The sequence below is a fragment of the Oncorhynchus kisutch genome, linkage group LG15 (genome assembly GCF_002021735.2).
Source record: "Oncorhynchus kisutch isolate 150728-3 linkage group LG15, Okis_V2, whole genome shotgun sequence".
Lineage (NCBI taxonomy): Eukaryota > Metazoa > Chordata > Actinopteri > Salmoniformes > Salmonidae > Oncorhynchus > Oncorhynchus kisutch.
Window position 1 is genome coordinate 13,053,904 of NC_034188.2, and position 22,226 is coordinate 13,076,129.

A 22,226-nucleotide genomic window follows, 5' to 3' on the forward strand; every position below is an offset into this window, starting at 1 on the left:
TATATTTTATTTCTGCGTTTTGCGTAGTGCCTGCAGGGTGAAATTCTCGCTTTGTTTACTGTTGTGCTATCATCAGATAATAGCATCTTATGCTTTCGCTGAAAAGCCTTTTTGAAATCTGACATGTGGCTGGATTCACAACGAGTGAAGCTACTCTAGTGTATAGAGACAGTCAAAAGAAAGATGTAGATAGTCAAGGGTTAAATACCAGGTTACAAGATACGGGGACATACAGAGAAAACGAGAGAGAGAGAGTAAGGAGAATCCTCCCTGGGGAAAAGCTTGGACCTTTAAATTTGGGCTATTTTCAGGGAATTGTCTCGGTGCCGGAGTTTGCGACTATTGGCGGGAAGGATCTGTCATTCCAATAGTGATGGTGGTCGAGGGGTGGAACTCTTACCTACACTGCGAGAGACTCAGGTTCGTATCTCAGCCTTGGCACCGATGGAATAAAATGTATTATAATTCAAATACTGATGTGTTTTGCCGGGAGAGATACCGTTAGGTAGTGTTTGTTTAGGATAGAAACTGAACGTTTTAATAGCTTGTTTAGGTTAATTTGAAAGACCAATCCATTCTAAATAATAGCGGGGCAATGACGTTGGAATACGCTGTCTTGCCTAAATACCCCGCTGGAATAAAGTATTAGGAATGGAGTCGTATTTAAAATGCTGAATCATAGAAGAGACAGTTACCTAAATCTAATGAATTCTATATAATAACGAATAAATAATTACGATAGAGTTGTGCCCATCGAAATGTTATTATTCTTATGGGTTGACTGACATACGTTATAAATTTAGCGAAGTACATGGTATGTTTACATTTTGGAGTAGAGAAAGTTGGAAAGTTTGATTTTACTTTTACGATAGAATTAAAGCAGAACTCAATCCGAGTAGAGGGTATATCTTTGCATAGGGGTAGGTTGAATTGTTGCGTGATAACGTAAAACTGCGTCATTACGTTGAATACACAATAACGTTACTCAAATTGATTTGGCAGTTGTTCAGGTACACTCTTTTCTGTACTTTTGGCAGTACAATTTTGATTGAGAGAAGTTGACTGATGTTGTAAGTTCTGTTCAAGATCAAACATTTGTGATTCATTGGGTTTGGCTTGTCGAACCCGTACTACTGCTGCTGCAGTCAGCCAACAATGATTTGCAGTTCGCTGAAGTTGCTGCTGCCTGGGCACGGGCTGAGCGCCTGCTGCTGACGGCACTCACAATGCACTTTTGCAGCCAGTCAATGATGTGGTGACTGAGGGTGACAGAGACAATTGTTTTTGTCATTTAGAGGGAAATGCGTTCATTATAGCTTTGAGTCACTAATCAGAAAGTTGTTAAAAGTTCCAAATACATTTATTTTAAAGTAGCTAAATTCGTCAGGGTAGTCTGGAAAGATGCTAAAACTAGCAACAAAATTGCTAGGTGGGCATCACTGGTTGGTGGCGCTCACTGGGCTATATTTGGCTATAAGAGAGGGAGGTCTGAATAGTTGAATCGTAAAAGTTTTACGAATAGTGAATAGTTCCCGATTATTGATTTTTGGTTTGATTGTTTAGGTAACACCAGTGAAATTGAACAGGAAGTTAAGGTATACTAACATTATAATCTGTTTCCATTATGTGGAACCATGACATGTCAGCAAAGTGGGTTGCAGGTTGAGTTAATTTTATTTTAAAGGGACAGTGCACGTTTATCACAGTTGTGTGTCTAATGGCAGGGTATTCCTGTCAAGCATTTTGGGGAGACTATTTGAAGAGAGACTATTTGAAGAGAGACTGAATGGGATCTTAGATATAACCATTGAGGAAATCTAAAACTAATGATTTGAGGGAGTACAATAGAATGATCATTATTATTAGGTTTTGTTTGTAGTAAACATTAGGGATTAGGGAGATTTCCATTTTCCTAGAGACACGATATCTTAAAGGGGTACACACATATAGAATATTAGAGGTTTTGTTTTCTGAGTTTTAATTAAACACGTGAGATAATTAGATAAAGGGTTCTTTAATATGTCTAATATAGAATGGAACACGGCTGTAAAAGGGGGGTATGACCTTTGACCTCTATCATGGCATTCCCTTGTGGTCTGATCAGCCTCAGGGGAGGGCCATTTGGATAATGAATGTGTGGTCATTTGTGATACTGATTTTAAGGTCAATTAATTACGATGGAGTTTATAGCTCTTTGACATAATTGTAATTTGAACCAATGAACAGAAGGAAATGGCATAGCCCTGGATTAATGGTAGACTTATGTTAAGTATTTAGAACCTAATCAAGGCCAACAGGACAGGAATATATGACATCTGCGGTGATTCAGGATTATTGATAGGATCGAGAACCTTAATTAACCTACGTAAGGACTTTAGAAATTGCCACCATAGACATGTTTTTCCAAGAAATCCATGAGTTCAGATAAAGCCAAACAGTGAGACACTTAGTTCATATTTGGAAACAACACATAGTTGTTATGGACTGTTATGAGAAAGAGCGACAGACAGATAGGAGGAAGGGCAGATGGAGGAGCCCTCCCCGCACTGCTGAGACCTTGATGGTTTGAGAGCAGAGAGGAGGAAGGTGCAGATGGAGGAGCCCTCCCCGCACTGCTGAGACCTTGAGGGTTTGAGAGCAGAGAGGAGGAAGGGCAGATGGAGGAGCCCTCCCCGCACTGCTGAGACCTTGAGGGTTTGAGAGCAGAGAGAAGGAAGGTGCAGATGGAGGAACCCTCCCCGCACTGCTGAGACCTTGAGGGTTTGAGAGCAGAGAGGAGGAAGGGCAGATGGAGGAGCCCTCCCCGCACTGCTGAGACCTTGAGGGTTCGAGAGCAGAGAGAAGGAAGGTGCAGATGGAGAAACCCTCCCCGCACTGCTGACACCTTGAGGGTTTGAGAGCAGAGAGGAGGAAGGGCAGATGGAGGAACCCTCCCCACACTGCTGAGACCTTGAGGGTTTGAGAGCAGAGAGGAGGAAGGTGCAGATGGAGGAGCCCTCCCCGCACTGCTGAGACCTTGAGGGTTTGGGAGCAGAGAGGAGAAAGTGGAGAAGGGTGGTCAGGAAATTAGCAAGATAGGAGTGACACAGAATGGGTAGATAACAGTCACTGAGTGGAGTAAAACTGAGTTGGTTTCAGGAACTAAGGTGTTAAACACGGAAACATTTCCCAGAAATTATTCTGCACAATCAGGTCGAAATAGTAGCATTGACTAGTGTCTGTGAAATAAGAAAGGAGAGAAAGGTGACTGTTTAAATAGACAAGCACATATACAGTGGGGAGAACAAGTATTTGATACACTGCCGATTTTGCAGGTTTTCCTACATAGCATGTAGAAGTCTGTCATTTTTATCATAGGTACACTTCAACTGTGGGGCGGCAGGGTAGCCTAGTGGTCAGAGCGTTGGACTAGTAACTGGAAGGTTGCAAGTTCGAACCCCCGAGCTGACACGGTACAAATCTGTCGTTCTGCCCCTGAACAGGCAGTTATCCCACTGTTCCTAGGCCCTCATTGAAAATAAGAATTTGTTCTTAACTGACTTGCCTAGTTAAATAAAGGTAAAATTAATTTTAAAAACTGTGAGAGACGGAATCTAAAACAAAATTCCGGAAAATCACATTGTATGATTTTTAAGTAATTCATTTGCATTTTATTGCATGAAATAAGTATTTGATCACCTACCAACCAGTAATAATTCCAGCTCTCACGGACCTGAATGGTCATGAGGGCAGGGAAGCCAGACAGTGACAGTTGCATTGATCTGCATTATCTATTTCCCCATATGCCCATTACATCCAGACTTCCCCCTTTCACAGTTACAGGAGGACATTATTATTGTATGGCTCGCGACATCACACACAGATGGGACGTAGGGGAAGTAAGAACATGCAATAGGACAGAGAATGTTACAACCGACAAGACTGGTGGATGAAAAGGCCTGGAGTGGATGTCTGGTGATTTGTGGAGGTGTGAGACTGTGACATAACCTGCCTACCAATTGGACCGGTAGTTGTGCAGCTAGGCATGCTCTTCACCCTTACCCAGAGCCAGGTAGAAGAGAGAGAAGGAGTGCTCCGTCAGGATCCTTTTGACCCTAGAATTTACATTGATAGCATTGGAGTTCCAAGGTGTTTACCTGATTGGTTCTGGATTGGAATCAAGCATCTTCTGGTGATAACAGCTGCAACTAGGTTGATGGGATGTCAGAATAGAAAAGCCTTGGACATGTTAATGGTTGAAAAGGCTGGGGGTGTATGAGGTTCAGAGCAGAATGTTGTACTTTCATCCCAAAATGACACAGCTCCAGACGGATCAGTGACCAAGGCTCTGGCAGAGAACTCGGTGGTAGATAATGCTCTAACAAATTGGTTTGATAGTGTGTTTGGGAAATGAATAAATGGCATGATCCTGTGTTGTGGGCAACCTTCACCTGTGTGACTGTGTTAGTTTTGTGTGGATGTGCGTGAAAGATCTCATTTCCAGGACTCTGGAGAAATCGATGAGACAACAGAAGGTGAGATAGGGACCGATTCCGAGCTCTGACCAGTAGAATGATGAATACATGACTCCAGATCTAGTAGATGGATCCGGCTCATTCACATACGAGGAGCCTATGTTGGAGGAGACCATTTTTGATGTTTAGACTGTTTCTTTGATAAAGATTATAAAGAAAATCCTGATAAGAAGAGTTATGATTCTGTCCTAGAACAGTCAATGTAAATATATATATTGGTCTTTGTTGGTTGAATTTGGATAACTAGAGATATTTCTAATAAAAATAGGTGTGATTTTTAATTTTTAGTCTAAGTGAGGATTGTTATCTAATAAAAATAGATGTGTGCTTGTGTGTATAATATTTAGTCAAAGTGTGGATTGTTATGGGATTTATATGAATAATGACTAAATGATGTATCCATTTAACGTAGAACTATAACTAAACAGAATACTACCCTGTCACTGTTTGAATGAATCGTATTATAATCAAAACACTGAATATAATGTATGTAGTTTTAGTGAAGAATTAGAACAAGGACTTTCTGTTCCTTGTTAGAAATGAATGGAGCTCTCGTCAGACCGGCTGGAATACTGTGTTCCTTACAGGACATTCTGTCCCCACCCAGGGAGGGGAAAGACCTTGGGCTTGTAGTAGGTTGTTTAACAGGTGGCAGACAATGTGAGAAGGCTTGTGAACTATATTGCCATTGTATCTGAGAGGAGGAGGGACATTTATGACGAAATGTGAGGTGTATAAACCAATGTACATGGTATTATGATCAGAGCTCTCGAGAATAAACGCTATTGGTTCATGTTGATGACTGGTCTCTGTCTATTTTATGTAAATAAGAACCTTACAAATTCTTATAAACGGACAGAGTGTTTTAATTGAATTGGTTAATGAACACATAGGAACTAAATTCCTCTAACAAAGGTTCTCCCATCTCCACAGGGAAACTCTGGAGCTCTGTCAGAGTGACCATTGGGTTCTTGGTCACCTCCCTGACCAAGGCCCTTCTCCCTTGATTGCTCAGTTTGGCTGTGAGGCTAGCTCTAGGAAGAGTCTTGGTGGTTCCAAACGTGACCTTGTTTTTGCACAGTCAACTGTGGGACCTTATATAGACAGGTGTGTGTCTTTCCAAATCATGTCCACTCAATTGAATTTGCCACAGGTGGACTCCAATCAAGTTATAGAAACATCTCAAGGATGATCAATGGAAACAGGATGCACCTGAGCTCAATTTCAAGTCTCATAGCAAAGGGTCTGAATAATTACTGTTATTATTTTTTAAATAAATTAGCAACATTTTTTGAAAAACCTGTTTTCACTTTGTCACTATGGGGTATTGTGTGTAGATTGATGAGGGGGAAATATTTCCCTCTACAGGAGAAAGACCTGCAGAGGGAAGCCACCCAACCCTGAAGGACAGAGGGAGAGACAGGAGAAAGACCTGCAGAGGGAAGCCCCCCAACCCTGAAGGACAGAGGGAGAGACAGGAGAAAGACCTGCAGAGGGAAGCCCCCCAACCCTGAAGGACAGAGGGAGAGACAGGAGAAAGCCCTGCAGAGGGAAGCCCCCCAACCCTGAAGGACAGAGGGAGAGACAGGAGAAAGACCTGCAGAGGGAAGCCCCCCCGACCCTGAAGGACAGAGGGAGAGACAGGAGAAAGACCTGCAGAGGGAAGCCCCCCAACCCTGAAGGACAGAGGGAGAGACAGGAGAAAGACCTGCAGAGGGAAGCCCCCCAACCCTGAAGGACAGAGGGAGAGACAGGAGAATGCCCTGCAGAGGGAAGACCCCCAACCCTGAAGGACAGAGGGAGAGACAGGAGAAAGACCTGCAGAGGGAAGCCCCCCAACCCTAAAGGACAGAGGGAGAGACAGGAGAAAGCCCTGCAGAGGGAAGCCCCCCGACCCTGAAGGACAGAGGGAGAAACAGGAGAAAGCCCTGCAGAGGGAAGCCCCCCAACCCTGAAGGACAGAGGGAGACACAGGAGAAAGACCTGCAGAAGAGTATGCAGTGTTTGGACCCTGCAAGAGCGAGGACAGGACCAACCCAACTGGTCCCCCTACAGCTCATCTCTGCCATGAAGCCCCAGACTGGGACCCAGCTGGCCCCCCTACAGCTCATCTCTGCCCTGAAGCTCCAGACTGGGACCCAGCTGGTCCCCCTACAGCTCATCTCTGCCCTGAAGCTCCAGACTGCGACCCAGCTGGTCCCCCTACAGCTCATCTCTGCCCTGAAGCTCCAGACTGGGACCCAGCTGGTCCCCCTACAGCTCATCTCTGCCCTGAAGCTCCAGACTGGGACCCAGCTGGTCCCCCTACAGCTCATCCCTGTCCTGAAGCCCCAGACTGGGACCCAGCTAGTCCCCCTACAGCTCATCTCTGTCCTGAAGCCCCAGACATTCACAGAGGAGATGAGACGGGTAAAATAATCTTTCTTGTCACATGACTGTCTCTTATCTTTTGAGCTGCATGTCTCTACTGGCTGAGTAATTTACTGACACATGCTCTGTGTATGCGTGTGTGTGTGTGTGTGTGTGTGTGTGTGTGTGTGTGTGGCAGCAGGCAGCCCTGAACACCTTCATCGGGAAGAAGGCTACTCAACTGGACATTAACACACTGGAGGATAAACTACACACCTCTACAACAGGGTGCAACACAGCACACACCTCTACAACAGGGTACAACACAGCACACACCTCTACAACAGGGTACAACACAGCACACACCTCTACAACAGGGTGCAACACAACACACACCTCTACAACAGGGTGCAACACTGCACACACCTCTACAACAGGGTGCAACACAGCACACACCTCTACAACAGGGTACAACACAGCACACACCTCTACAACAGGGTACAACACAGCACACACCTCTACAACAGGGTACAACACAGCACACACCTCTACAACAGGGTACAACACACCTCTACAACAGGGTGCAACACAGCACACACCTCTACAACAGGGCGCAACACAGCACACACCTCTACAACAGGGTACAACACAGCACACACCTCTACAACAGGGTACAACACAGCACACACCTCTACAACAGGGTACAACACAGCACACACCTCTACAACAGGGTACAACACACCTCTACAACAGGGTGCAACACAGCACACACCTCTACAACAGGGTACAACACAGCACACACCTCTACAACAGGGTACAACACAGCACACACCTCTACAACAGGGTACAACACAGCACACACCTCTACAACAGGGTACAACACAACACACACCTCTACGACAGGGTAAAACACAACACACACCTCTGCAACAGGGTACAACACAACACCACTACAACAGGGTACAACACCACACCTCTACAACAGGGTACAACACAACACACACCTCTGTAACAGGGTACAACACAACACACACCTCTGCAACAGGGTACAACACAACACCACTACAACAGGGTACAACACCACACCTCTACAACAGGGTACAACACAACACACACCTCTACAACAGGGTACAACACACACCTCTACAACAGGGTACAACACAACACACACCTCTGTAACAGGGTACAACACAACACACACCTCTACAACAGGGTACAACACACACCTCTACAACAGGGTACAACACACCTCTACAACAGGGTACAACCCCACACCTCTACAACAGGGTACAACATACCTCTACAACGGGATACAACCCCACACCTCTACAACAGGGTACACCACACCTCTACAACAGGGTACAACATACCTCTACAACAGGATACAACACCACACCTCTACAACAGGGTACAACACACCTCTACAACAGGGTACAACACCTCTACCACAGGGTACAACACCTCTACCACAGGGTACAACACCACACCTCTACAACAGGGTACAACACCACACCTTTACAACAGGGTACAACACCTCTACCACAGGGTACACCACCTCTACCACAGGGTACAACACCTCTACCACAGGGTACAACACCTCTACCACAGGGTACAACACCTCTACCACAGGGTACAACACCACACCTCTACAACAGGGTACAACACCACACCTTTACAACAGGGTACAACACCTCTACCACAGGGTACACCACCTCTACAACAGGGTGCAACACAGCACACACCTCTACAACAGGGTACAACACAGCACACACCTCTACAACAGGGTACAACACAGCACACACCTCTACAACAGGGTGCAACACAACACACACCTCTACAACAGGGTGCAACACTGCACACACCTCTACAACAGGGTGCAACACAGCACACACCTCTACAACAGGGTACAACACAGCACACACCTCTACAACAGGGTACAACACAGCACACACCTCTACAACAGGGTACAACACAGCACACACCTCTACAACAGGGTACAACACACCTCTACAACAGGGTGCAACACAGCACACACCTCTACAACAGGGCGCAACACAGCACACACCTCTACAACAGGGTACAACACAGCACACACCTCTACAACAGGGTACAACACAGCACACACCTCTACAACAGGGTACAACACAGCACACACCTCTACAACAGGGTACAACACACCTCTACAACAGGGTGCAACACAGCACACACCTCTACAACAGGGTACAACACAGCACACACCTCTACAACAGGGTACAACACAGCACACACCTCTACAACAGGGTACAACACAGCACACACCTCTACAACAGGGTACAACACAACACACACCTCTACGACAGGGTAAAACACAACACACACCTCTGCAACAGGGTACAACACAACACCACTACAACAGGGTACAACACCACACCTCTACAACAGGGTACAACACAACACACACCTCTGTAACAGGGTACAACACAACACACACCTCTGCAACAGGGTACAACACAACACCACTACAACAGGGTACAACACCACACCTCTACAACAGGGTACAACACAACACACACCTCTACAACAGGGTACAACACACACCTCTACAACAGGGTACAACACAACACACACCTCTGTAACAGGGTACAACACAACACACACCTCTACAACAGGGTACAACACACACCTCTACAACAGGGTACAACACACCTCTACAACAGGGTACAACCCCACACCTCTACAACAGGGTACAACATACCTCTACAACGGGATACAACCCCACACCTCTACAACAGGGTACACCACACCTCTACAACAGGGTACAACATACCTCTACAACAGGATACAACACCACACCTCTACAACAGGGTACAACACACCTCTACAACAGGGTACAACACCTCTACCACAGGGTACAACACCTCTACCACAGGGTACAACACCACACCTCTACAACAGGGTACAACACCACACCTTTACAACAGGGTACAACACCTCTACCACAGGGTACACCACCTCTACCACAGGGTACAACACCTCTACCACAGGGTACAACACCACACCTCTACCACAGGGTACAACACACACGGTACCGTCCAGACTGCTCATAGTATTTGTGTTCTTCTCTGTTTTGGTTCTGTAGCTGCTGCCATGTTATTATAATCCGTTTCTGTCCTTATGTTCCTGTACACTTAACCGGCTCTCTGAACTGCAAACAATCCCAAGAAGCAGAAGCCCTATGGGAACAGAATGTCCCTCATTTAGGTAAATCAATCTGTGTTCTGGTGTTGGAGAACGCCGCGGGAGAATCTCATTTACATACTCCTCACGTCCTCTCTACTTCTCTAAACCGATTGGAGGAGAAGGTCAGAGGGGATGGACCTCTGGCTTTCTCATCCAATGGGCTTTGAGGAGGCAAGGAGAGAGGATGCCAGGAGTATGTAAATGAGATTCTCCCAGTGTGCAATTTGGGTGAGCTGCTGAGGAGCCTCCACAAGACCTCTGACACCCAGCAGGCCATAGCGAGTCACAGCAACCTGGGGTTACCTTGGAGATGGAACAGCAATCTGGATGTAACCTGCCAACAGAATGTCAATAAAGAATTACCCTGAAGGCCCAGAATGTTAACCTGACGACTTCTTGACGACAGTACAAGAACTGAGCTGAAGGTACCTTCATACTGGCACTATCACCATGCGGACCTATCTGAAATATTCCCCATATAGTGCACTACTTCTGATCAGAGCCCTGTGTGTGACCCTGTAATATAATGAGATTCATCTTCATCTAGAAGAAAATACAATTCCAACTGCAGTACAAAACAGCCATTTATTTTTGAATTATTGTATTAAAGTTTCACATTACAACACTGTTAAAAGCAAATAAGGGTCATGGTTTTCTCAGTCCTTGACCGTCCCTTATGTGTTCAGTAAACATTAGAACAACTTCCTGGGTTATACACTGCAACAATAAAACCCACTTTCATATCATCACAAACAGTTACAACACAGTCATTATAGCTCAGCCATGGAAAGTGTTCATGCAATGTAAACCTACTAAATACAGAGTAACAAGTACATTCAGTCAGTTTTACATTTATAACGCCTTAACCAATCACAACATGGGTACAGCTACAGCATAATGGTTTGTATTATTGCATATAACATGGTTACGGTCTATTAAACCTTAACCAATTACATTTCAACACTTTAGCACCATTAAAAAACACTTAGGATAATGAAGTTAATACTAAATGCAGGTTCCATGGCATGGAGAAGGTTATGAAGATATGTTTTACTGAAATGTAGCAATATGAGGTGTGTGTGTGTGTGTGTCTACTCGTCAGGCTTCCTCTTGGGTTTCTTGGGGTTGCGGGAGCGACTCTTGGCCTTACACAGTGGACAGATAGGAGCGTTACGATGGATCTGCTGGTGGCATGACAGACAGGCCTGGAGAGAGGACAGAGATGTTATAGTGTGTCATTACTATGTCCATACAGAAGTCAGTACAGTGTCATTATTGTGTAGGTACAGATGGGGGAGGAGGGTGTGTACCTACATAGGAGGGTGTGTATCTACATAGGAGGGTGTGTACCTTCATAGGAGGGTGTGTACCTTCATAGGGGGGGGTGTACTGTGGACCTTCATAGGAGGGTGTGTACTATGGACCTTCATAGGAGGGTGTGTACCTTCATAGGGGGGTGTGTACCTTCATAGGAGGGTGTGTACTATGGACCTTCATAGAAGGGTGTGTACCTTCATAGGGAAGTGTGTACCTTCATAGGAGGGTGTGTACCTACATAGGAGGGTGTGTACCTTCATAGGGGGGGGTGTACTGTGGACCTTCATAGGAGGGTGTGTACTATGGACCTTCATAGGTGTGTACTATGGACCTTCATAGGAGGGTGTGTACTATGGACCTTCATAGGGGGGTGTGTACCTTCATAGGAGGGTGTGTACTATGGACCTTCATAGAAGGGTGTGTACCTTCATAGGGAAGTGTGTACCTTCATAGGAGGGTGTGTACTGTGTACCTTCATAGGAGGGTGTGTACTATGGACCTTCATAGGAGGGTGTGTACTATGGACCTTCATAGGAGGGTGTGTACTATGGACCTTCATAGGAGGGTGTGTACTATGGACCTTCATAGGTGGGTGTGTACTGTGTATTTTCATGGGAGGGTGTGTATTGTGTACCTTCATGGGAGGGTGTGTATTGTGTACCTTCATGGGAGGGGGCTGTTGTCTGAAAGTGGCAGTCTGGCGGGCGTCTTGTTTCCGGGAGACCTGGAGTTGTTGGGCCGCAGCAGCCGCTGCTGCAAGGGATTCTGGGATTGTGGGCTCATGAGGCTCCTTCTGCCACTCAGCCTTCTGTTTCTCAAAGTAACTATGGCAACAGATAGAAGATAGCACAGAGAACAAGTTGATGTGTGTGTGAGGGCCTGTGCGACCGTGTGTGTGTGTATAGTAAGTGTACTGACTCCAGAGAGAGTTTCTCCTCCTCTTCGTTGAGGTTGGGAAGTCTGTGAAGGCCCAGGGTCATCCTCAGGGCGTCTACATGTTCCTTCAGGGGTTTGTAGTCATCATGGAGCCTCCGCGTCGTCTCCAGCAGCTTGTTCAGGTCGTTCTCTGACTGCTTTATAGTGCTCTCCATCTGGGGAGGAGAAAGAGAGAGATGGAAGGGGAGAGGAGAAGGAGAGAATGGGAGAGAGAAGGAAGAAGGAGAGAATGGGGGAGAGAAGGAAGAAGGAGAGAATGGGAGAGAGAAGGAAGAAGGAGAGAATGGGAGAGAGAAGGAAGAAGGAGAGAATGGGAGAGAGAAGGAAGAAGGAGAGAATGGGAGAGAGAAGGAAGAAGGAGAGAATGGGGGAGAGAAGGAAGAAGGAGAGAATGGGAGAGAGAAGGAAGAAGAAGAGGAGAAGGAGAGAGATGGAAGGGGAGAGGAGAAGGAGAGAATGGGAGAGAGAAGGAGGAGGTAGAGAGAGAGAGGAGAAAGAACCTTAAATAGTTAGTTATTTTTGTGTAAATCTCAACCCCATTTCAGCTTTTGCCCAATCCTTTCACATTTTGCAAAAATGCTTTCAGGTGAGAAGTTGTGGGTGAGGGAGTTGTTCATGAATATTAATTTTGGGATTGGGTAAATGTAGTTGTACCTGATCCCAACACTTTCTCACTAAAGTGTAATTGCCAGAAGTCCACTGAAGCAATCTGAGAATAAAATGTTGTGCATTGTGAGCAAACACAACTCTGGACAGTTATCTGACACTGTTGAGGTGCAGAGTTCCTGACATCTATTACCAAACACAACTCTGGACAGTTATCTGACAGTGTTGAGGTGCAGAGTTAATGACATCTATTACCAAACACAACTCTGGACAGTTATCTGACACTGTTGAGGTGCAGAGTTCCTGACATCTATTACCAAACACAACTCTGGACAGTTATCTGACAGTGTTGAGGTGCAGAGTTAATGACATCTATTACCAAACACAACTCTGGACAGTTATCTGACACTGTTGAGGTGCAGAGTTCCTGACATCTATTACCAAACACAACTCTGGACAGTTATCTGACAGTGTTGAGGTGCAGAGTTAATGACATCTATTACCAAACACAACTCTGAACAGTTATCTGACAGTGTTGAGAGGTGCAGAGTTAATGACATCTATTACCAAACACAACTCTGGACAGTTATCTGACAGTGTTGAGGTGCAGAGTTACTGACATCTAGTACCACTTACTGTGTAAATGTGAATTCCCCATTGGGTGAAAAAGAAGTAATTGAAATGTGGACTCACATTTATTGTGGTGTTGGAGAGAAAAGTGCATCATCTTGAAAATGAAGATTAGAGGCTCAATTCAATCAAACCCATTGGCGCTTTTCCAATGGTCAAATTAACTCACAGATTGGTTTTGAGTACGGTATAAAATCCTAAAACTACTACCAGGGTGACCCCTCTCACAGGTAGGCTTTCATTTTTCAGAATTGGAAGTGTGAGGACATGGGATGACTATTGTAAATAACAAAAATCTCCCCCTGTGAGATTACTGCTCACAACCACTGAACTATGAGCCACCTGTTTTAGCGGACTGCAACACCAATCAGCCGTAGCAGTTGGGAAAAGATTTGACCACCATTGTCATCTATGTCTTGTTACGATGGCTGTAGCTATGAATATTAACATGATTTTCAGAACTTAGTGGCAAGAGAACGTTTGTGAACCCTTTGGAAATACCTGAATTTCTGCATAAATTGGTAATAAAATTGTATCTGATCTTTATCTAATTCACAACAACAGACAAACACAGTCTGCTTCAACTAATAACACAAACAATTATATGTTTTCATGTTTTTATTGAACACACTGTGTACAAGTACAGGGTGGAAAAACTATGTGGACCTTTCCATTTAATAACCGGTTTGGCAGCAATAACCTCAACCAAATGTTTTCTGTAGTTGTGGATCAGACCTGCACAACGGTCAGCAGGAATTTTGGACCATTCCTCCTGTTGTGTCTTTACTCTCATTAACTGAAGACTTATAGTTTTTATCAAAGATTCTCTGTAATTAGTTATTACGCGCCCCTGAACAGGCAGTTAACCCACTGTTCCTAGGCCGTCATTGAAAATAAGAATTTGTTCTTAACTGACTTGCCTAGTAAAATAAAGGTAAAAAAAAAAAAAGATTAATCGCGTAACTAATTAACTAGGAAGTGGGGGGCACCAAGGAAAAATATTCAGATTACAAAGTTATAATTTCCTAAAAATTACTTTTCAGATATTTTATCTGATCAATTAGTCTTCGAATTAATGAATTATTTACTTTACCTCACGTTAGTCTCATTCCAAACGTCGTAAATTGTTGGCTATCTGTACAAACCCAGTCTTCACTATGAGTCATCCATACATCAATTGTCTTGAATGAGAGAAACATGGTCTGCAACCTTTAGCCATCTTGTAATTGAGGTAAGCCCGGTCTGCTGATCGAAAACCCCAGTGGGGTTTTATTCGGAAGGGCCGAAGAGGGCTGTCCCAGGATGTCTGACCCTAACTGGGCTCTGGGCGGTCCTCTGATTTAGTTCAAATCAAAAGGGAATTGTATTTTCTTCATTAAACAGTCCACAATCATATTACACAATTATACAAACAGTATCATCCTCACTCATTCATCTTATACAACAATTAGATGTAAACCTCATATCTGAGGCTATTATATAAACAGCGTTATGGTAATGTGGCCACACCGTCTCCCATGAGCTTCCCAAGTTGTGACAAACGGACCAGTTCGTAGCTGGATTCTTCACAGATCTTTAACACTTTCTCCGGAACATGAAATGTGTTCGTACCTCAAGTTCTGTGAGGTGGAAGGATTTCCTTTGTCATCTATGAAAGTGTACCCTCTCTAATACTGTGTGTCCATGAGGTCTTCTCAGGAATTTACAACCTCTGACCACAGCAGCCTAGTTGAAGGAGGCAGGGGGGAGGCAGGGAGAGGGGGATGGGGTTGCTATACCCAAAGAGGCCAACGTCATGACACTCTTTACAAAACTGTTTCAGTTCAGCAATATTGTTGGGATGTCTTTTGTGAACTGCTCTCTTGAGGTCATGCCACAGCATCTCAATAGGGTTGAGGTCAGGACTCTGACTGGGCCACTCCAGAAGGCGTATTTTCTTCTGTTGAAGCCATTCTGTTGTTGATTTACTTCTGTGTTTTGGCTCTTTGTCCTGTTGCATCACCCAACTTCTGTTGAGCTTCAACTGGTGGACAGTTAGCCTTTCATTCTCCTGCCACAGCATCTCAATCGGGTTGAGGTCAGGACTCTGACTGGGCCACTCCAGAAGGCGTATTTTCTTCTGTTGAAGCCATTCTGTTGTTGATTTACTTCTGTGTTTTGGCTCTTTGTCCTGTTGCATCACCCAACTTCTGCAAACAACTCAACTGTAGTTTCATCTGTCCACAGAATATTTAGTCAGTAGCGCTGTGGAACATCCAGGTGCTCTTTTGCAAACTTCAGATGTGCAGCAATGGTTTTTTTGAACAGCAGTTTGCTTCTTCCGTGGTGTCCTCCCATGAAACCATTCTTGTTTAGTGTTTTATGTATTGTAGACTCGTCAACAGAGATGTTCCAGAGATTTCTGTAAGTCTTTAGCTGACACGCTAAGATTCTTCTTAATCTCATTGAGCATTCTGCGCTGTTCTCTTGCAGTCATCTTTGCAGGACGGCCACTTTGTTTTACCGTGGACTGATGAACATCAAAGCTTCTAGAGATAGTTTTGTAACCCTTTCCAGCTTTATGCAAGTCAACAATTCTTAATATTGTGTCTTCCGAGATCTCTTTTATTCAAGGCATGGTTCACATCAGGCAATGCTTCTTGTGAATAGCAAACTCAAATTTAGTGAGTGTTTTTGATAGGGCAGGGCAGCTCTAACCAACATCTCCAATCTCGTCTGATTGATTGGACTCCAGGTTAGCAGACTCCTGATTTCAATTATCTTTTGGAGAAGTCATTAGCCTAGGGGTTCACATGTTTTTTCCAACCTACACTGTGAATGTTTAAATTATGTATTCAATATAGATAAGAAAAATACACTAATTTGTGTGTTACTAGTTTAATCCCTCTATGTTTGTCTATTGTTGTGACTAAAATGAAGATCAGATCCAATTTGATGACCAATTGATGCAGAAAACCAGCTAATTCCAAAGGGTTCACATACTTTTCTTCTTGCCTCTGTATATGATTTGTTCTTCTTCATAAAAGCACATAGATGTGTATGAAATGGTCAACAAAAACGTAGAATTTGGTCATATGCAGAAATGTGCCTTACTGCCCTTTTGAATGTTGTGTAACGTCACAATAGTCTGGTCAAGGAAGCATCATGCTAAATATACTGGCACACTCCACTTACCAAGACCATTACCAAATAAGGCACACTGTCACCTGCTTTTATAGTAAGCCTCGAGGTGGTACCACCCAGCACATCTAGAAGGGAGTGTATTTAATACCGAACCCCTCCCTTGAGATGATGTATAGGAACCTTCTCAAGGTGCCTCTACGTCTCGATTCCAGTGGTAGAATTGAAACGCTAGGGGTGAAAACAAACTATATTTACTACTAAAAGACCAAAATACACTGAGTGTACAAAACATGATGAACATTACGCTCCTTCCATGACACAGACTGACCAGGTGAATCCAGGTGAAAGCTATGATCCCTTATTGATGTCACTTGTTAAATCCACTTCAGTCAGTGTAGATGAAGGGGAGGAGACGGGTTAAAGAAGGATTTTAAGCCTTGAGACAACTGAGACATGGATTGTGAATGTGTGCCATTCAGAGGGTTAGACAAAAGATTGAAATGCCTTTTGAAAGGGGTATGGTAGTCAAGAACTGCAATGCTGCTGGGTTTTTCACAATCAACAGTTTCCCATGTGTATCAAGAATAGTCCACCACCCAGAGGACAACCAGCCAACTTGGCACAACTGTGGGAAGCATTGGAGTCAACATGGGCCAGCATCCCTGTGGAATGCTTTCGACACTTAAAGTCCATGCCAGAAAATGTAAGGCTGTTCTGAGGGCAAAAGTGTGGTGGGGTGCAACTCAACATTAGGAAGGTGTTCTTAATGTTTTGTTCACCCAGGGTACATCACTATTGCAATCAACTTAAAAATGAAGAACTGAATGGATGTGTTTCACTATAACTAAGCCTAACACATCTGGTTTTCCATGAAAATACCCCAGATCAAATAGTAAAATAGTGGTTTCTGCCTCTTCCTCTCACACACAGTCTCTGTCTCTCTCTCTCTACCCACCACATTGATATCAGCGTGTATAAGTCGTAGCTCCTCTACATGGGCCATCTTCTCCTGCATTAGGAGGTCCATCTCCTGTTTGTATTCCTTCAGATGTTTCTCCTCAGACTCTAGGGACTCAAACTCTGACTTCAGACGAGACTTGATCTTCTGCATCTGTACCGTCTTATTCCTGAAATGACAGAAAACACAGTTTAACCAACGCATTACTAGTTAGTTATCACTGTAAAACAGTATTACCAACAACACACAGCAGTTATTACCAACAACACACAGTAGTTATTACCAACAACACACAGTAGTTATTACTGTAAAACAGTATTTACCAACAATACACAGTAGTTATTACCAATGCACTAGTTACCAACAATACACAGTAGTTATTACTGTAAAACAGTATTACCAACAACACACAGTAGTTATTACCAACAACACACAGTAGTTATCACTCTAAAACAGTATTACCAACAATACACAGTAGTTATTACCAATGCACTAGTTACCAACAATACACAGTAGTTATTACCAATGCACTAGTTACAAATTACACACAGTAGTTATTACCAATGCACTAGTTACCAATTACACACAGTAGTTATTACCAATGCACTAGTTACCAACAATACACAGTAGTTATTACCAACAATACACAGTAGTTATTACCAATGCACTAGTTACCAACAATACACAGTAGTTATTACCAATGCACTAGTTACCAACAATACACAGTAGTTATTACCAATGCACTAGTTACCAACAACACACAGTAGTTATTACCAATGCACTAGTTACCAACAATACACAGTAGTTATTACCAATGCACTAGTTACCAACAATACACAGTAGTTATTACCAATGCACTAGTTACCAACAACACACAGTATTTATTACCAACAATACACAGTAGTTTTTTACCAATGCAGTAGTTACCAACAATACACAGTAGTTATTACCAATGCACTAGTTACCAACAACACACAGTAGTTATTACCAACAATACACAGTAGTTATTACCAACAATACACAGTAGTTATTACCAACAATACACAGTAGTTATTACCAACAATACACAGTAGTTATTACCAATGCACTAGTTACCAACAATACACAGTAGTTATTACCAATGCACTAGTTACCAACAATACACAGTAGTTATTACCAACGCACTAGTTACCAACAATACACAGTAGTTATTACCAACGCACTAGTTACCAACAATACACAGTAGTTATTACCAACAATACACAGTAGTTATTACCAATGCACTAGTTACCAACAATACACAGTAGTTATTACCAATGCACTAGTTACCAACAACACACAGTAGTTATTACCAATGCACTAGTTACCAACAACACACAGTAGTTATTACCAATGCACTAGTTACCAACAATACACAGTAGTTATTACCAATGCACTAGTTACCAACAATACACAGTAGTTATTGCCAATGCACTAGTTACCAATTACACAATGTTAGGTAGTTACATACCACCGGGCTATTTACCAATGCACTAGTTACCAATTACACAACGTTAGGTAGTTACATACCACTGGGCTATTTACCAATGCACTAGTTACCAACAACACACAGTAGTTATTACCAATGCAGTAGTTACCAATTACACAACATTAGGTAGTTACATACCACTGGGCTATTTACCAATGCAGTAGTTACCAATTACACAACATTAGGTAGTTACATACCACTGGGCTATTTACTAATGCACTTATTTTGATTACAGGGAAGAAGGCACAAAGACAACGTTCTGTCAGTTCAACTTCCTGTCACTCAATCATGCTTAATAAGAAACCAATTGCCCTAAGGCATTTTCTATTGTTTCTACATTATTTAACCTGGTTAGTCTCTTCAGATAGATAACATTTTTTCAAGAGACCTGTTTTCTGTTGCAATCGATTAGTTTATTGTGAAATAAGGAGAGTTACTATTTGTCATGGGAATAAGTAATAGAATGCCGACATAAAGATGGACGTGCACCATATGACATTGTTATAACTGGTGTAACTATAATTTTTTCTACTGATGTTACTGACGCGAAGCTATACAGCTGTTCAACAATGTGTACCTTTGTAACTGGTTCCAACAGAATGAACCATGGTTAGCCAATTAACAACCTGGCTAATGACAAAAAGCTAGCTAGCTAAGATCCCAGATAGCCGCTAATCTGGCAAAGCACTTCGCATCTGGATTTTTGTTGATGCAAACAGCTGGATTGATTATATATAATGCACAGCTAGCAAGCTATTCTGTAACATGTTTTTTTGCAGTTCCTCCGCTTGCTAACCTTGCTCGAGGCTATGTTGACACATATAGCTAGCTTCCTCGCACAATAACAAAGCCAAGACGCTAATATCAGCTGGCGAGACAATTCGTCTCTCTGATCTTTTCCTGAGCCATCCAGCTACATTTACCAGATGTGGTTTCTTTGAAGAAGAATATACTTAATTTTTTATTTTTACCGTATTTCCATAATGTTTTCTAGTTTGCACATTATGTCTTGTTCGTCCCCCATGGTTTTGTCTTTAGACTGATAAATTAGATCTTAATGGAAGGCCAGGGTGGTCTGCAGACCAGCTAATCAAAACAATACCGTCAGCTGTAACAGTCGCTGTGAAGCACCACGCATGCGCGGAGAAACAGTGCCTAAGTGTATTGTACTTCAGTGACCCCAGCTGGAAACTGTTACATTGTTTCAGACAGACACTGTCTGATAAAAACGGTTACATTGTTGTTCTAGCCTTTTAATAGAAACGGTTGCATTGTTTGAATATAATCCTCTTTATGATGGTGTAAACTGTCTAAACTCTACATTACTCATAAAGGTGCTTATATATATTATATTTTTTTACAAAATAACAACTAGATGTTGTAAGGATCGGACTCTTTTTTTCCATTTTCGCCTAAAATACAGACCCAAATCTAACTGCCTGTAGCTCAGGACCTGAAGCAAGCATGTGCATATTCTTCATACTATTTAAAAGGAAACACTTTGAAGTTTGTGGAAATGTGAAATTAGTTCTCGTAAAATATGGTAAAAGATAATGCAATGACAAAAACATTTGTTTTCCCCCAAAAATTATCTCCATCTTTGAAATGCAAGAGAAAGGTCATTATATATGTCACGACTTCTGCCGAAGTCGTTGCCTCTCGGGCGGTGGTCGGCGGTCGACGTCACCGGTCTTCTAGCCATCATTGATCCATTTTTCATTTTCCATTGGTTTTGTCTTGTCTTCCCACACACCTGTTTTCAATCCCATTTATTACCTGTTGTGTATTTAACCCTCTGTTTCCCCTCATGTCTTTGTCAGAGATTGTATATTGTCAGTGTTGTGTTTATTGTATAGGTGAGCGACGGGTCCTCGTACCCATGTTTGTTTATATTCTATTCGTATTAGTGTTATGGAGCATGTTACGTGGACATTCATTAAAAGACTCAATTTTACACTCCGTTTGACTCTCCTGAGCCTGACTTCCCTGCCACCTATACACACGACTCTGACAATATAATTTAGGAGTCTAGGCGCAATTTAGATTTTGTTCACTAGATGGCAGCAGTGTATGTGCAAAGTTTTAGACTGATCCGATGAACCATCCAATGAACCACAGCATTACTGTTCGAAATGTTGTATCAAGTCTGCCCAAATGTGCCGAATTGGTAAATTGATACATTTTCAAGTACGTAACTATAGAGAACATACATTTTTACAGTTGACACACTCCCAGGGATGTCATAAATGATGGATAATTAGCTTCCATATGGAAAAGACACTAACCTTCACACATCTAGATGGGGCAGACACAGCAGGGGTTCAAACTGTAGAACCCAGTTCCTACATTTGAATATGAAAATGGATTTTATCAGACAAACTATGCTACATTTTTTTATCTCTGCGACCCTCAGGATGACAAATCAGAGCAAGATTACTGAAGTACCTTATTTTACCTTCAGATGGGAATGTATCAAACCAGTTACTGTGATAAAAGTTTTTGTTGTTGTTGTGCACTCTCCTCAAACAATAGCATGTCATTTTTTCACTAATAGCTACTGTAAATTGGACAGTGCAGTTAGATTAACAAGAATTTAAGCTTTCTGCCCCTATGTCCTGGGGAAATGTTCTTGTTACATACAGCGTCATGCAAATCACATTCACTCTAGTTAGTTCAACCGATCCCGTAGAGTTAAAAAAATAATGAGAGACATATAGTTGAAGTCAGAAGGTTACGTACACTTTAGCCAAATACATTTAAACTCAGTTTTTCACAATTCATGACATTTAATCCTAGTAAAAATTCCCTGTTCTAAGTCAGGATCACCACTTTATTTTAAGAATGTGAAATGTCAGAATAATAGTAGAGAGAATGATTTATTTCAGCTTTTATTTCTTTCATCACATTTCCAGTGGGTCAGAAGTGTCACATCTGCTTCTGCCACACACCCTAGTGGACATCCGGTGTCTCCTTGACCTGCAGCCACTCCTCCAGTACACTCTCTCTATCCCCCTCCCTTTCTGTTTGTTTGTAATTGTGTGGTTGGAGACAGGTGTGCTGGAGTCAG

At 43.0% G+C, this 22,226-nt stretch overlaps 3 protein-coding genes across 3 annotated transcripts in view; 2 read left to right on the plus strand and 1 right to left on the minus strand.

Moving 5' to 3' along the window:
* Positions 1 to 228: 228 nt before the first annotated feature.
* LOC116353680 (galactose-specific cell agglutination protein gsf2-like) lies at positions 229 to 10,001 on the plus strand. Its single transcript, XM_031791346.1, has 6 exons — positions 229 to 420; positions 5,883 to 6,923; positions 7,063 to 7,504; positions 8,199 to 8,519; positions 9,586 to 9,798; positions 9,982 to 10,001. Exons 2-6 carry the CDS (start codon positions 6,510 to 6,512, stop codon positions 9,999 to 10,001), a joined length of 1,410 nt encoding a protein of 469 aa, XP_031647206.1. The 5' UTR covers positions 229 to 420; positions 5,883 to 6,509.
* LOC109876090 (moesin) overlaps positions 9,493 to 22,226 on the plus strand; it is a 29,585-nt gene continuing 16,851 nt past the window's right edge. Inside the window, exon 1 of the mRNA XM_031789684.1 lies at positions 9,493 to 10,507. The gene's annotated coding sequence lies outside the window, so the exon portion shown is untranslated. The remainder of the gene's footprint in view (positions 10,508 to 22,226) is intronic.
* On the minus strand, positions 10,649 to 20,294 carry LOC109876089 (zinc finger C4H2 domain-containing protein-like). Its single transcript, XM_031789685.1, has 5 exons — positions 20,131 to 20,294; positions 17,650 to 17,821; positions 12,318 to 12,490; positions 12,061 to 12,223; positions 10,649 to 11,287 (listed from the first exon to the last, which is right to left on the minus strand). The coding sequence occupies exons 1-5, from the start codon at positions 20,181 to 20,183 to the stop codon at positions 11,174 to 11,176; spliced, it is 675 nt and encodes a 224-aa protein (XP_031645545.1). The 5' UTR covers positions 20,184 to 20,294; the 3' UTR covers positions 10,649 to 11,173.

Coding starts and splice junctions, on each gene's coding strand:
- LOC109876089 (XM_031789685.1), bottom strand. CDS start 20,183: ATGGGGGACGAACAAGACATAATGTGCAAACTAGAAAACATTATGGAA. Junction 12,224..12,317: donor GAGGAGAAACTCTCTCTGGA/GTCAGTACACTT, acceptor CTGTTGCCATAG/TTACTTTGAGAAACAGAAGG. Junction 11,288..12,060: donor AACAGCCCCCTCCCATGAAG/GTACACAATACA, acceptor TCCTCTCTCCAG/GCCTGTCTGTCATGCCACCA.
- LOC116353680 (XM_031791346.1), top strand. CDS start 6,510: ATGCAGTGTTTGGACCCTGCAAGAGCGAGGACAGGACCAACCCAACTG. Junction 6,924..7,062: donor TCACAGAGGAGATGAGACGG/GTAAAATAATCT, acceptor TGTGTGTGGCAG/CAGGCAGCCCTGAACACCTT. Junction 7,505..8,198: donor GCACACACCTCTACAACAGG/GTACAACACAGC, acceptor CCTCTACAACAG/GGTACACCACACCTCTACAA.